Source organism: Uloborus diversus, chromosome 4 (assembly GCF_026930045.1).
Source record: "Uloborus diversus isolate 005 chromosome 4, Udiv.v.3.1, whole genome shotgun sequence".
In the NCBI taxonomy this organism is placed as follows: Eukaryota; Metazoa; Arthropoda; class Arachnida; order Araneae; family Uloboridae; genus Uloborus; species Uloborus diversus.
In genome coordinates, this window is record NC_072734.1 from 79516365 (window position 1) to 79533442 (window position 17078).

General features: G+C 31.7%; 1 protein-coding gene across 1 annotated transcript in view; it reads left to right on the top strand.

The window, feature by feature from the left end:
• The first annotated feature begins 286 nt into the window (after positions 1 to 286).
• LOC129219843 (poly(A) polymerase type 3-like) overlaps positions 287 to 17078 on the top strand; it is a 52430-nt gene continuing 35638 nt past the window's right edge. Inside the window, exons 1-7 of the mRNA XM_054854152.1 lie at positions 287 to 505; positions 4125 to 4325; positions 7783 to 7849; positions 7931 to 8012; positions 8092 to 8201; positions 12641 to 12694; positions 16357 to 16468. Of these exons, the coding sequence (XP_054710127.1) occupies positions 492 to 505; positions 4125 to 4325; positions 7783 to 7849; positions 7931 to 8012; positions 8092 to 8201; positions 12641 to 12694; positions 16357 to 16468 (640 nt within the window). The 5' untranslated portion in view covers positions 287 to 491. The remainder of the gene's footprint in view (positions 506 to 4124; positions 4326 to 7782; positions 7850 to 7930; positions 8013 to 8091; positions 8202 to 12640; positions 12695 to 16356; positions 16469 to 17078) is intronic.

Sequence of the window (17078 nt, forward strand, 5' to 3'; positions counted from 1 at the left end):
AAAAGAAATAAAAAAACGTCAGAATCGCAGAGTTCTTCTTCCTTCTATGGTATGCACACACTGAGCAATGTGATTTAGCTGGAGTGGTATAAAAACAGAACTTCATTTTTTTTACATTGTTATTGCTTATATTGAAATAAGAACAAAAATGAAATGTATCATAGCTTTCTTGTGTCGTAGAAAGCAAAAATATATATAATTTTAATTTACAGCGAAAATAGTTCATTGAACTTCAAGTTAAGCAAAACAAAATGGCATCAATAGCGGTCATGACTCAAAAAACATTCTTCTCAACCGCCATGTTCATTTCATTGTTATGTGTAAAATATTTGTCTGTGAAATTTTCTGAACTTTTTAAACCAATATGAGACTGCAGAATCACTATTGGCGTTTTGTGTTAGCGAATGGAATAAAAAATCAATGTCAAAGCTGCATTATATAAATTCTCTACAGTTAATTATGATTATTTATTAAGTACTCTATTTTTTTACATGGATATGTCTAGGTAAGCAACCGTAATTAAAATAATTTTATTGTAAATATTTACTTGCGCAGAAACAAACGTTCCTATTTATCGATTAAAAAAGACTGAAAATTAGAAACTGAGGCGTGAATGTTCATTATACTTCATGCATGAATTGAACTTAAAATATGAAGTTCGTTGTTTGTTTACATTTTTTCTTTTTCATTTCCTCTTTGTAACACGATGTATTGAAACTTAAGACGGTGTATTGTTGTGGTGCTTTTTTTTTCTTTTATGTACACCTTAAGGCCTATCGCAAATGATTAGAAAGTTGATAAAATCATAATTGCTTTATTTACATCGTTTCCTGCAGTGTTGCGTATTTCGAGAAAATGTTGTGACTATGAATGTGGGTTGGTACATGCGTTTAAAGAAATGATTCTACATATTTTTTCCACTGCTAACGAAAGGCAGATTATCTTATTTTGCACTTATTCATAAAATGAATTCACTCAGTAAGGAGATAATTAAACTCGTTACAGGGGAGGTGAAAAAGTAGGATGTAACAAAGGACGAGAGGTCTCAGAGACCGCTCTATTTAGAAAGTTTTTTAAAATCGTGGAATCAAGATACATTCCTGTAATTTCTCCTAGATGTTCTTTGAACTTTTATTAGCATGGTCGAAAAATTTATTTTTGAATTCTGAATGGAAATTACCGAGGAAATTTTGCTAGTCTTAAGATTGTTCGAGAAAATGATTTCTTTGTTCTTGAATATATACAGAACATTTTAGTACCAGAAAGTTGATTATATCATGTACGGAAACATTTTGACAGCCCTTTAACTATTAGTTTTTGAGGAATAATTCAGCGTTCATTGTCTCTAGAACATCTTTTTGTGAACATTTTAAACAACTCTCAACCTCATCTAGAATATTTTGCATCTCTTCCGCATAATGCGGATAAGATAAATGAACCTATATTTGCGGTTTTAACGCTAAGAGCGATGTCGGCTAGTGCCGAAAGTTGTAACACTGAAGGGGAGGTGCGGTCTCACAGACCGCGTCCAAAGAATGCAGTGAAATTTAAACCAGATGCACTTGCCTAAAGATACTGAGAAGCAAGTGGGGTGTTCAAGGTCACAAAACAAAAAGCTATTGGGTGAAAAGCCCTTCAATCAGCAGGGGTCTGGCCAGAGCAAATTTGGGTCCGTTAACGGACCCTTCACAAAAATCCGATCAAAAAAACGGACCCTTCACAAAATTCTGGTAAAACAAAAACGGATCTTTCACAAATTGTTTATTGAAAGAGCAAATCTCAAATTAAAATAATACAGCATATTTCAAGTTAAATTAGAGGAATCAACTTATACAAAATCAGCTAATTTTGCAAAAGGAAAGGAAAAAAAAAATCAGCACTCTTGTGATGCTCCCGCAAGCCATAAATAATTACTACAGCCAAATAAATATAATGCCTGTTGTTGGTTTCTTTGAAAGAAATTAACAGCTGAAAGTCAGTTTGGTTTATAATTTTGCTTGTTTGTTTTATGCAGCAGTATTGTTGTAAACTTCTTTGGAAAAGCATCAACATTCTCTGAATAGGCATAGTAAGCACTTTTCTCCCCACTCATGATTTAATCATCAATAATATACAGCGAAATGAATAAAGAACTGCAAAGTATAGTATGGGTGGGGCGGATGTGATCGCTTCAGATAGGGTTAAAAAATGTAAACTTTTCTAGGGTTAAAAAATGTAAACTTATCGCCACTTAGTGTCTGGTGGTGCAATGTTAAACTGTTATTTTGGGAGAAAGTTATGAGGGGTTGGTTTTTCGATGCTAAAAATTATAATTAACTTTAAATAAACTTTTATTTACCGTTATTTTTTTCTATAGATGTCTACATTTTGAAAAACGCAATCTTTTTACATCCAATATGAGAATCATATTTGATTCTTTTTTTCAAGCTAACTTCGCTTTGTTAGGATGCAAATAAATGAAAAGTCTCTTTATTTTTGTAACAAAGCTTATTTCAAGCTTTTAAAGGGGAATTCCATTTTCTTTTATGAGTCAATAATTAAAATGCTGAATCGATGGTTTATTTTTTATTTTATTTATTTATTTTTGCTTCAACTGTGTCCAGATATTAATGATATGTTTATCATAGGACTCTAAAATGCAATTCAAAAGTAATTTTATCAAAAATATTTATTCTGCAAGCCGTTTTTATACTTTGAAGATTGCAATCTCTTTGCATCCGCTGTGGAAATCTGATTTTTCGAATTTTCGATGTTTAGTAGGCTTAGTTAAGAGATAAACAAATAAAATATTTTTTTATTTTTGTGAAAATCACGGAGTTTATAAGGTTTGAACGAAACTCTGTGCTCTTAAGCAGTGTCTTGGGTTAAAAAGTTAAATGCTGAACCCCTGCCTAATTTTTTTCTTACAGTTATTTTAAATACTATACAAAAAACATTTCTAGTATAATTTAACATGATGTAGAATGGTAGATAAATATTGATACTTGAGGGGTGCCCATCTCCCAGGGAGCGATGCCTCCCCCCCTCTCTTCAAATACTAGAAAAACACTCAAGAATGATATTCTCAACAGAAAAGAGAGAAAACACTCAACTTTAAGTCAATGATGCAGTTTCCACCATATCAAGAGTCTAAACTTTTGTTTTTACAAGAAAAAAAAATTGTTTTTAATTATTTGATTTTTCACAAAATTATTTTATTTTTCGCAAAAAACGGACTTTGTGAAAAACCCTGGACAGACCCCTGATCAGACTGAAAATGAAATAAGGCTGATTGGATGACTTTTGAGCAGTCTGTGAGACTGCACCTCCCCTATTAAGGGTTAAAAAATGTTTATTTTTCTACTGCTTTCTTTAATTATGTAATTATACTATGCCAATATACATTTACACAGTACAGCAGAGCTCCGATTATCCAACTCCAACTATCTGAAGCACTTTCTGAATTAAGATGAAAAAATAAAGCGATGGCACTTGCTGCGGTTTGAAAAATAATTCTTTTGACACACGCTTATTCTTCTCTCCCAGCAATGTCTTTCATTTACAGTACGAAATGTACATAGTACATACTGTCATAATAAAGTAAAACTATCAAGTATCTTCACACACAACTCAAAACTATCTGCAAGGAATAATAAAAAAAAACAATAGTTAGGTAAATTTTTCAGTTTTACAATGCTTATTGTGATTTCAATCATCTATCCATGAAAGCAAGAGATTAATTTCATTGCATGTATAGATTTTTAAGGTAACCATTATTTTGTATTGATATTAATTTGAAATTTTGAAGTACATATTTGCAGCAAATGTATCCGTGCATGGTGTGTGCGTCCATATTATCTAGCTATGCTGTATTAATGTATAGCACTAGGAAGAATGCTTAGGATGAAAAGTGTTACCTTTTGCAAGATTTATCTTAATATATGTGGCTCTGGAGTAAAGAAAGGAGGGTTTACAGTTGGACTCTGACCTACAGGAAAGTTGGCTCCTTTAATTCGAGAACTTCATGTTATTTATTGAGTTATTTTATTAATTTAAAGGCATTTTCGTTGTCAACTTTGATTTAAAAAAGTAATGTGTTTTTCCCTTGATTATTACATAGTAATGTTATTCTTATTTATTTCTAGCACTTTGTTCCCAATTTCAAAGATGGGTGGAACTGTAGTTAATAATACCAATCAAAGTGCTACTGCTACAAAAATGCTAGGGGTTACTTCTCCAATTAGTACAGCAATGCCTAGGGAAGAAGATCTTCGGAAGTCTAAAGAACTGGAAGATGTTCTTCACCAGTATAACCTTTTTGAATCTGATGAAGAATTGTCTCATAGGTAAATTATAGATTGGCCGACCCTTGGCTAATAACTGCAGTAGTATACAGCTAATCTGCGGTAGCTCAAAATATTTTCGAAAAAGCTTTTGAAGTTTTTTTCCTCCATGAGAATATATATATATATATATATATTATATGTACAGAAACATACAACATAGATGGGCCATTCCACAAAAAAGTAAACCCTTTATCTCACACGTGACAGTTCATATGTTTCAATAAAAAGTAATAATTTTAAAGAATAAAAAGGAATTTTCTGCTTGAGATATCACTTAAAAGTTTGTAATTTGTTAAGCAGGAATAAAATATATATAAGGCGTAGAGACGTACCGAGTACTCGGTAACTACTCTGTACTTGGCCAATTTGCCGAGTACTCGGTACTCGGCCAAATTCTGATCAGATACTCGGCCAATACCGAGTAGTTGCAAAAAATTGAATATTCTCCAAGGCAGAGTAAAATTTATGAAAAAGAAAGAGCAAGTATTATATTCTGCAATCATTTACAATTAAAATTTATAAGTCAAATTTAAATTTTGAGAATAATGACGTTTGTAATGCTTTAATGGAATAACTCTTTATTTTAATGTCCCCAAAGTTAATAAAACTTATTTTTTAAAAATTATGCAAAAAAGGTAAGTATAGAAAATATGGAATTTTTATATTAAAAATGAATTTTTGCTACAAACAAAAATTAGGTAGAAAAAATATAAAAATATCTTTGTTTAAAAAATAAAAGGAAATAAAACAACATTAAAAGTACAGTGCAGGAACATTGCAGACACATGTTTTGGCATTACAAGGAATTCCTTTTACAATGCACAAAATGGGAGCTCGTGGATTTAAAGGCATCCGACAAAAGTCGGATTTTTTTGTAGAATGTCTTTACATTCTTTAGCTCACATGTTATGCACTGAAAAAAACGTTCCTTGTAACGGGGGGGGGGGGGGGGGCAGAAACACATGGTCTGAAATGTTCCTGCACATTTGTTGTATTAAAAAAATTATTTATGTTTGGCAGACTAAAGCTGTAATTGATTGGTATACAGTGAAACCCCTCCTAACGGACACCCCTCTTATGCTGACAATTTTTAATTCCCCAGTTCCAATGCAAATAACATTATTAAACCCCTATCCTGCGAACACCTCTCTGTTGCGGACAAAAAAAATTGTTCTGTTAGTGTCCGCATTAGAGGGATTTTACTGTAATTTGTTTTAATTCCAACTTGATTAATCATACCTTTTATTTTATTAATTTTTAATTTTAAAAATAATTTTTTTGTAAAATTTTTGACACAAACAAAATTGTTTATATAATGCGTAATTGAATTTCAGCAGGAATTTAGTTTTAAAAACTATTATATGGACAAGGAGGTCTATACTACTATTCCAGTAAGTTCAAAATTCATCACCTGTGTGTCGGTGGTTCTTCTTAAAACGTAATTGGTACTTGGTAACTCGACCGAGTAGTGAAAGGTCGAGTACTTGGCTACTCGGCGAAAGTGCTACTCGATACGTCTCTAATAAGGCGTCATGTAGGGATAAACTGACAATTTTACGTAGAATACCCCAAATTGTTGTATTGCATTGGAGTTAATGATGATTAGAGAAGAAAACATTTTTTGAAGTTGAGTGCCTAAGATCCAACCCTATGATCAGGGTTAGGTTTTGGACTGTGCAAAACTGGTTTATTACACCATAGGTGGTTTTTAGTCTTAAACTGTCCAAAAGCTAAAGGGGTGTAATCTAATTGATTTGTATTTACTGCAATATTTGTAATGCATTAATATAGATTTTAATGAGGTTAAATAAATGAGTATTTAATAATATTTTCCCTCCAAACTACAGTGAAATACGTTTAACACGAAAACGCTTAACATGAAAAATCGGTTTACGCAAACTGGAATAGCGATCCGGACTGCATACTGCGCACTTAAATATAAATCTTTTAACACGAAATTCGTTTAAAATGAAAAAAAAATTTCGGTACTTTCAGCTTCATGTTAAACGTTTTCCACTGTATTCATTTTAAACAGTTGTTAATTTCTATTACATTCCTTATGTAACAGTTGGTAGAGTTGTGAAAGGAAATTCAAAACACTACCTAGACTTTAATTTTTGTGTAGACGGGATTGGAACGCATGCCTAATGATTCCCAAAGGTGGATGTCAGTGTAGACCTGTGCCTTAGACCTCTCGGCTACGAAAAATGTACTAACAGTAATAAGCCACTAGCTCTTAGTCCAAAGGAGAGTTACTCACAAACATACAAGTGAAGCTAATAAAAGCGTGTTAAAAATAAGAACAAATGTATTTATACTTAAATGTTCACTTTGAATAAATATATTAAACAGTCAAAAAAAAAAAAAAAATAATAATAATTTTGAGCTATATTGTTCTCTTTATGATTTTTTCTCACAAAATATAGTTTCTCAAAAAATAGCTTTGGATGCAAGGTTATTGAACAGGACGGTAAAAACTTTTCCAACCCCGCTTTCATTTGCACACATGCATAAACAAAGGGAAATTTGATTACTATTATCAAAAAAAAAGATGAAATAAACTCATGCATACAAATTGAAATTTAAATCCAAAATTCAACTTCTATGTTATTAGATTAAAATCAGCTACATCAATAAGTTGAATGTTCACATTGAATAAATGTTCAATATAAAAAATTACTTCGATACATTTTATTCTGTTTTTGATGTTTTCTCACAAAATACAATTTCTCTAAAAATATAGTTTTCGACACAAGGGTTTTGCACACACCAGGATTTTTACCAAACCTTGCCAACCCTGCCTATGATTGCTTTTAAAGCAGAATCAATGCTCAAAAGTGATTTAAAAGAAAAAAAAAATATGATTTTCTCAAAATGTAACCTAGATTTTTATGTTTATTAAGGAATGTGCTAGTTTTTTTTTTTTTTTTTGCTGTTTATTTCTCTTATTTCAGTAGTATATAACCTTATTTTAACAGTGTGTACCTCCCCCCCCCCACCCCACCAAATACTATAAAAACCCTCAAGAATGATACAATCAACAGAAAAGAGGAAAATTCCCTATTGAAAGTTTCAATGATGCAGTTTGCGCCATCTCAAAATTTTGAAATTCTGTTTTTACGGAAAAAAAATCTGCAAAATTGATTTTCCGCACAATTTGATTTTTCACGAAAACAGACCCTGTGAAAAATCCTGGACAGACCCCTGATAACAAGGCGCTCCTGTATCCGATAGATCTTAACTGAATCTTTGATGTGCATCTTCTAATTTTTAGCAATTGAACTTCAGCTTTAGTTCTTGGAGAAGTTGTAGCATGTCTGTTCATAATTAGCTCAGGAATTTAATTTTGAAACATCATGGTTAAGAATAGAAAGAATCTTTTTTTTTAAGTGAATTATGTCATAATCCTTCACAAATGTTAGTTGCAATGGTTGTTGATATATTTTCTCTATTGAAGGATGGAAGTACTAAGCAAAATCAATGAACTTGTTAAGATATGGATCAAAGATATTAGCTTAAAAAAGGTAATGTAATATTTTATTCTGTAAATTTTTCATTTTTTAAATGAATTTTAAGTAAATTTATTATTCAAAACATATTTTTAGAACATGCCTCCAAATGTTGCTAAAAATGTTGGTGGAAAAATTTACACATTTGGATCATATAGATTGGGTGTACATACAAAAGGTGGGTCATTTTTTAAGTTCATATGTTTTTCGCACTGCTGTTCATGAAACATTTTTTTTACCAATTAAACTTTGCCTAGGTGCTGATATTGATACGCTATGTGTAGCACCAAGACATGTGGAAAGAACAGATTTTTTTTCTTCCTTTGTTGAATTATTAAGAGAACAACCAGAAGTGAAAGATTTGCGGGTAAGTTTGCAAAGTCGTCATTTTTGCAATTTTACTTTTCACTTATGCCTGTTATTTTACCATACTCAGGGTTGCCATGCACCTGGAAAACATGGAAAACCTGAAATTGTCAGGGAAAATGAAAATTAGCTAAAATGGTCAGGGAATATCACAAATTGGTTGAAATTTCTGGAAGTATCAGGGAATTTGTTTCTAATTTTTCCGTTTTGTGGGTGAAACTGTTGTTCCATTTGGGCAAAGATGCAAGGTAAATGTCACATTCCGGATATGCAAATTTTCCTAATAGTTGAGAGAAAGATTTGTATATTCTTAAATTACGTTTTTTCGTTTCTAAAAGAGTGCTATTTGGTCTTTCGTATTTATTGCCATTTTACTTTTATGAGTAAGGAAAAAGCTCGATTTTTAATCAGCAAGTTCAGTTACAGAAGAAAACGAACGAAAGTAACTACACCGTTTCTCACAATTATTACACACCCATGCAAAGCCGGGTATTTTTGCTATATACAACAATCTTGTAACTAAATAAAGAAAATTATTCAATAGAGTCTGTCCCCCTACTCCTCAGTTACCGTCGAAAAAATATTTATTTTTTACCAGAAAAGGCCAAATACATGCATAACATTTTCTTTGTAGCATCTTCTGTTCGGAATTAAAATTCATATCTTATGAATGTAGATTAAGCAAACATTTTACGCAGTTTATAAACTTGGCTAGTCTCTGGCGAATGTATGGCACTGTGGTCCTTTTTCCGATAAATAATGGATTTGGATTTTTTTACTGTCAGGATTGTTTACGTTGTTAAGAAACAGTTGATTTCTTTCCGTGGGAGGATTTTAAAGGTTTGATGTTCTCACTCTAAAGGGACATACTATTTAACCTCTCCCTGTGTTGACCATTAACGTGAATTGATTGAAAAAAACTACATCAACGTGAGTGAAGCCGCGGGTAAAAGCTAGTAATAAATATTTTTTCCGAAAAATTTTAAAAAAAAAAGAATTTCTTTTTTTATTTTTACTGTCCGTAACTCTGGAATCGTTCACTTAACAAAGTAATGCTGAAGACCATTTTGTTCGTAATTTATTGTAGATTTTTTCGTACATTGCACTTTTCGCTCTAAACACCGTAGTTTCCTAAATATTTCCGAAAAACATAAAAACTACTAATTTACGTTTATCCCCCTCTCCCCCAAAAACCCGACGCTGAAAACGGTGTAACTTTTTACCAAACAATATGTGGACTGTATAGAACAATTTGGAGTTGGAGGGAAACTTTTACTTTAGATGTTGAGGTTAGGCCTTTTTTTGCTCTATTTGCACCGTACTACTATAGCTGTGCAAGTTGGTACAAAGTCGTTTTGGAACCGGGAAAGGGGTGGTCTTCAAAGCACTTTTTTTTTTAATGTCTGGGTTGTGCATATATTTATATCAAGTTCTTTTTTCTTCGGGTGGGAGTGAAACTGTATTCGAATAATGAGCTCTTCACTTGAATTCTATTTTCTATGGGAGGGAGAGGAAGATTTTCATTTTGTTCGAAACAGAACTCGTAATGCGTTTTTTAATCTGATTCTTTCCAATAGACGATTTAAAACTTTGCGAATCAAACAAGATTGCGAAGCAATCTTAGGGGGTTGGCGAGTGCCAGCAAGGCGGGGGCGGAGCCCCTTAGTGTTAAAAAAAAATTGTCAGTCATGGGATGCCATCGGAAGTGGAAACTTCAAAACACAAAATAAATTTTTTATGTTTGTGCGCAAGCTCCCGGGCGTGTGCGTGTGTGTGGTGTACGTTTAATTTCCATTTAAAATTAATTGTTGTATGAAAAATTTAAAGTTCATAAATTGTAGATCAAAAATATGCGCTTGGCTTCAGTCTAATGTTTATCAGCTATCCGAGCATCAATTATATACATTTTGGTTGTTCTATTTTAGTTTGTTTATTCTCTTACACATAATAGTCGATGATCGAGTAACCTGCATGTTTCAACAATGAAACTCATGCCACGGCATGATAATTTGATAATGTTTTGGTAATGTTTAACATGCAGGGAAAGGCTTTATTGTGAGAAGGCTGAACTTGATCTGGTATCTTAACTGTTTTACTGGTAAGACTGTCATTTCAGGGGAATGAAGAAACGAAAAAGTGGTCAACAATGAACGCTACCTACTGGAATTTAGCGTTAATCCATTGGAGTTTTACAATTTCAACTATCGAAATATCACCAAACAGGCAATGGCTTCGTTCAAATGTAGAAGCAATTTTCACCCGTCATACCTTGATGGGCGACTTTCTAGTAATATAATAATTCTGTTGTGAGGATATGTTGCTGGTGAATCACCTATGTACCTCTAGTGGAATCTCCTGTTTTTATTCCTTCGGAGGTTGGAAAGTATGTTTTACGAAAAAAAAGGGGGGGGGGAAGAAAGTAAGAAAAGTTATTTACGAGAGCTCTAATTGTTTAATAACTTTAAAAAAGATTATGGTATTCTGGACAATGTACTGAATATTTAATTTTGTTTTATCTAATTATTATATTTGAAAAATATTAAGTAAATACTTTTTAAAGTAATTTGAAATGAAACTTGAGTCCTTTGGATTTTTAGATTTTATACTTGAAAAACTAAATTTCATTTAATTTAAATATCTTACAGGGGTCTGTCCAGGATTTTTCACAGGGTCCGTTTTTTGTGAAAAATAAAATAATTTTGTGAAAAATCAATTATTTTTGTGAAAAATCAATTATTTTTGTGAAAAATCAAATAATTAAAAAAAAAAAATTTTTCTTGTAAAAACGAAAGTTTAGACTCTTGAGATGATGGAAACTGCATCATTGACACTTAAAGTTGAGTGTTTTCTCTCTTTTCTGTTGAGAATATCATTCTTGAGTGTTCTAGTAGAAGAGAGGGGGGAGGCATCGCTCTCTGGGAGATGGGCACCCCTCAAGTATCAATATTTATCTACCATTCTACATCATGTTAAATTATACTAGAAATGTTTTTTCTATAGTATTTAAAATAACTGTAAGAAAAAAAATTTGGCTAGGGTTCAGCATTTAACTTTTTAACCCAAGACACTGTTTAAGAGCACAGAGTTTCGTTCAAACCTTATAAACTCCGTGATTTTCACAAAAATAAAAAAATATTTTATTTGTTTACCTCTTAACTAAGCGTACTAAACATCGAAAATTCGAAAAATCAGATTTCCACAGCGGATGCAAAGAGATTGCAATCCTCAAAGTGAAGGAATCAAAAGTATAAAAACGGCTTGTAAAATAAATATTTTTGATAAAATTACTTTTGAATTGCATTTTAGAGTCTTATGATAAACATATCATTAATATCTGGACACAGTTGAAGCAAAAATAAATAAATAAATAAATAAAATAAAAAATAAACCATCGATTCAGCATTTTAATTATTGACTCATAAAAGAAAATGGAATTCCCCTTTAAAAACTTGAAATAAGCTTTGTTACAAAAATAAAGACTTTTCATTTATTTGCATCCTTATTAAAGCGAAGTTAGCTTGAAAAAAAAGAATAAAATATGATTCTCATATCGGATGTAAAAAGATTGCGTTTTTCAAAATGTAGACATCTATAGAAAAAAAATAACGGTAAATAAAAGCTTATTTAAAGTTAATTATCCTTTTTAGTATCGAAAAACCAAACCCATATAACTTTCTCCCAAAATAACAGTTTAACATCGCACCACCAGACACTTAAGTGGCTATAAGTTTGAATTTTGTAACCCTATCTGAAGCGATCACATCCGTCCCCACCCATACTATCCTTTGCAGTTCTAAATTCATTTCGCTGTATATTATTGATGATTAAATCATGAGTGGGGAGAAAAGTGCTTACTACGCCTATTCAGAGAATGTTGACGCTTTTCCAAAGAAGTTTACAACAACACCGCTGCTTAAAACAAACAAGCAAAATTATAAACCAAACTGACTTTCAGCTGTTAATTTCTTTCAAAGAAACCAACAACAGGCATTATATTTATTTGGCCGTAGTAATTATTTATGGCTTGCAGGAGCATCACAAGAGTGCCGATTATTATTATCTCTTTTTTTTTTTCCTTTTGCAAAATTAGCTGATTTTGTATAAGTTGATTCCTCTAATTTAACTTTAAATATGCTGTATTATTTTAATTTGAGATTTGCTCTTTCAATAAACAATTTGTGAAAGATCCGTTCTTGTTTACCAGAATTTTGTGAAGGGTCCGTTTTGGTTGATCGGATTTTTGCGAAAGGTCCGTTTTGGTTGATCGGATTTTTGTGAAAGGTCCGTTTTGGTTGATCGGATTTTTGTGAAGGGTCCGTTAACGGACCCAAATTTGCTCTGGCCAGACCCCTGTCTTACTCAGATAAATGCTCAATAGATAATTTGTGCAATGCATTATGATATGCTTTGTTAAACATGAATGCTGTCTTTTAATTTTAGACTGTTGAAGAAGCTTATGTTCCTGTAATCAAGATGACATTTGATGGAATTGAGGTAAGTAGATGCGGCATTAGAATTCTTACTAAATCATTATTGCTTTCTTATTCAAATGCATACTTATGTGTAAAGTTTTTAAAATTTACTTAATTTAGTTGGTCAAGTCTAAGCAGTTCAAATCAGGACCGTATTTAATGGGTGGGTTTTTAGTGTTCAAACCTCATCCCAATGTTTTCTTAACTAATCTAAAAATGCTTCTTGAAACTTTTTTTCTGAAATTATTGCTATAGTCGGACCACGGATTGTATGGAAAGACAAACATCCGTTTTACAGCCGGAAATGGACGAATCTATTATTTTTTACCGATGTCAACTTTTGCAGAAGCAGAGTCTCATTCAAATGAGCGGAATACGTGCATCAAATTTTTACTTTTCCCCCTTATTCACATAGATTCGTCTTATCTGGACGTTTGAAAATTCCATGCAATCCGTGGTTGGACAGTATCTTATTTTTATGTATTTTTTTATTTCATTTGAACATGAAAGAATTATTATTGAAGAGTTGTAAAAACTGCTTTTTCTGCATTCTGCAGTATTTACTTTTATTGTAAATATTGCAAACATCTTTTCTTACAAAACAGTATCCCTTACCAGGAAACCATACATTAGTGCAATGATAAAAAAAATCTGAATAAGTAGCAATTCAAAGAGCGTTGTAAAACAAGTTTTTTAGCACATAAATTATTTGCCCTTGTTTTCCTATTATCCAAATATGACATCTTATATAGATGTTACGGTAAATGTGATAAATCCGGTGGTTTTCTACAATCCTCACTTAAATTGGTAAATGTGATAATTATTGAATATTTACCCTATTTATCATATTTACCGGTTAATTTATACGATTCCCGACTCGTAATGGAGAATGTTATAAAAGTCTATACTTTGCCAAAATTTTTTCAGTTTGCTCAGCCTCTTGGCTTTTTTTTATAGTATCTCTACGTGATATGGTTTTTTTTTTTTTTTTTTTTTTTTTTTTTTAGATGCACTTGTCTCCATCTGTGCATTTAATTGACCATGTTAGTAGGATTTTAATTTCAATTCAATACAGTAAAACCTCACTAATCCAAACCCTATTAAACTAGATTTTGATAAATCCCAACATCTATTTAAATGCATACTATATAAATAAAATAAATTAAGCGTAATAATAAATCTTTGTATGCCGTACTTTGTTTTTTTTTTGGTATACATTTTAAAAAATTTCTCTCCAGTTTTTTGTTTTATTCTCTTGAATTCAAAACACAATTTTTACTGCTTACTGTAGTTTGGCTCAGTTTTTACGTTATTTTTTTTAAACCGTACTTTCATTAATTCATACAACCCCCCTATTTGTATAGATTAATGAGGTTCTACAGCATTTCTGATATACTGGCAAGACCGTTTTTTCAAGATGTGGGCTTTCTCGCTTTTATGGAGTTTCTAATAATGGACTTTATGCTTCAGCGTTTCAATTTCAAGTTTTAGTTACTGTCATAAACTTAGAAAAAAAAGTACACAGGTCTTTGTTGACGAAAGAAAACTAAGAGGATTCGTTAATAAAGGTGAATTATAGTAAAAAACAAAATTAGTGGAAAAAATTCAGAAGGTTATCATAGACTAAAAAGATGTGACATAATGGCAGTTTTGTCAATGTTTAAAAACTCATCTATCCCGTAAATAAGGAAGCTACAATGTTAGGTTTTATGTGTATTTTAAAGAAATGTTTACATTAATTTATGAAGCACATTTATCAGTAGGCCATGGTGGCAAAAACAGAATATTAAATGGGCCCTTAAAAAAGGTACACCTTAGTAATATTACCAAAGCAGTTTCATAATTTACAATATATATTATGTGCAAAAAAGTGTGTATTATAAAATATCTAATGAAAATTAAGTAAAAGAGTTACTTTTACACATTTATTTATTTTGAAATATTACTGTATGTTTTAAGTCATCGCAACATTTTTCTAATTAATTATGCATTTTTAGAAAAGTTGAAAAACTTTTCCCTTCTTTGGAATTAAGACCTTATTCAGAAAATTTATTACATTCCCCATTACCATTTGGCGATTGTCGAGAGATAAAAAAAAACAGTAAATTTGAACACTTTTACTTGGTTTAATGGTGATAATGTCATTTGGGGCGGCAATTTGTTGTACACCCCACCCGCAGTCAGAACACTCAAAACAAAAAAGTTAAGGCAAACATTAAGGTCATACAATTGTCAGAAATAAATTTCAATTTTTGTGGTGAATCGAAAATTTACATTAAAAGACCAGCAGTAAAATTATCAACGCATTTTATAAAATTGCCCCTGTAATCAATTTTCTTTAAAATAAGCTATTTCAGATTATATCAGAATTGCAATGTTTTTTTGAGCAATCACGATTGCTTATTGTTCTCATTTGACGGTCCTTGGCGTTCCGGTTCCTTTTTCAGCTTGGACCAGGGGCCTCTGCAGCACCACCGGCCTCTACAGGCACGACTGTCCCCCAGTAGCCGCTTTTCCTGGTCGGTGGAGTCCATGTCCTACATACACGCACGCTCACACACGCGCTTTGTTATGCACATACACATTCCACACACATACACACACGCCTAAGTGCATACACACAGGTCTACGCACACACACAAGCCTACACATGCACACACGTGCGCCTGCACTCGCATACCCAAATATACACGTAACCCCCAGAAGGAAGGGCAGGCTTGGGGGGACAGGAGTCGTTTCTGGTAGCAATAAGTCCAATGAGTAGGGTCCTGTCGTGATTGTGAAAAACATAATTTGAATTCAAAATTTCAGAATTCAAATTAATTTTTTTTTTTTTTTTAAATAAACTTGGACTATTTTGGATTTCATCCCCTCTCCCCAGAAAGGTGTAATCTGGAGTGAACCTCTCCCTCCTTCCCTTACGCTTCCAATTACATTATTTATGGTACATCATCTAATTTGTTTGTTCTAAGACATTTAATTAAAGTAAAGCAAAGCAAAACCAGTTTTGTTCTTAAAATATTTTTGTAAGCTTTAATAAATATCAAACCTTGTTTTAATGCCAAAAGTAATTTTTAGTGTTGAAAATATTATTTTTATACAACTAAACCCTTGTTTCTGTACATAATTATTCAAATTTATTAAATTCCCCATCACAAGTCGGGGATTTTATAAATGAACTGGTGAATGTGATAAATATTGAATAATTGATCACATTTACCATGTTTATTGGCGATTGTGTATAATCACTAGTAATTATATACATTCACCAATTTATCACATTTACTGTAACATATATGAGGCCCTATAAAGTCTGCAGAAATTTAGCATAAGTTTTAATTACATTGATTGGCATGTAATAGATTACATAATAGACAGCAGATTGTACATCACTGAGTAATATTTCAATACTTCTCCCCGCCTCCACCCCCATTTTTCCACCTGCAGATTATAAGCCGAAAAATATGGTACTTCACAAAACTTATTTTATTTGAATTTTAAAGTAGATCCCCTAAAAATGTCTAAATCCTCTTAAAAGTATGATTTGTAAAAATGATATAATCATATAATGCGATGAAGAGTTATTCTTATTATTTATTTGTTTGTTAACCTGCTCAAGTAGAAATATCATTGTATAGTTTGTTATTATGACATTAATTTTGTATGTGTTTTGCCCCATGCCAGCTTGACATGTTATTTGCTAGACTAGCTTTGAAAGACATTCCAGAGAACCAAGATTTAAGAGATGTTTCTCTCTTAAAGAATTTGGATCCAAAATGTGTGAGAAGCCTGAACGGTAAACATTTGACTTGTTATTTAGTGTAGTATTTATATAATTGTATTAAATTTAGGAATTTTAAATCATAAATATATTAATTACATTGCTCCATGTCGGTCTTTGCAGATGCTTGTTTATTTAATTTACTTTTGAAAGCTGTTTTCTAGAATGTCCTCTTTTTTTTTAATTATTTTATTTAAAATAGCTGCGTTGCATGGTTTTGCTTGGTTTACCTTGAAAATAAAAGTTGTGTTGAGTGACACATGTTCAACATCTAGGCTTCAGTTAGAAAAAAAAAATATTGAAAAATTTCCTGTCAAAATAATCATTCTTAAAGAAAGAAAACGGTTGATCAAAAATTCCCAAATAAATTAAACTGATCCGTAAATCCAAGTAAAATCCTTGATTATCTTCTGCTGCGACGACAAAAAAATAAAAAAGGATGAAGAATAGTTGCCAAATAATAATAGACAGGGGAAATTTTTATCTCAAAAATAAAATTTAGTTATGTCACAGTCCAGAAGAAAAAGTAGCAACCTTCTGAATGGTTTTATTCACGATAATTTAAAATGAGATCGTACAAACGATAATTTTATGAATTTCTATTCCATTATGCTTAATAATGCTT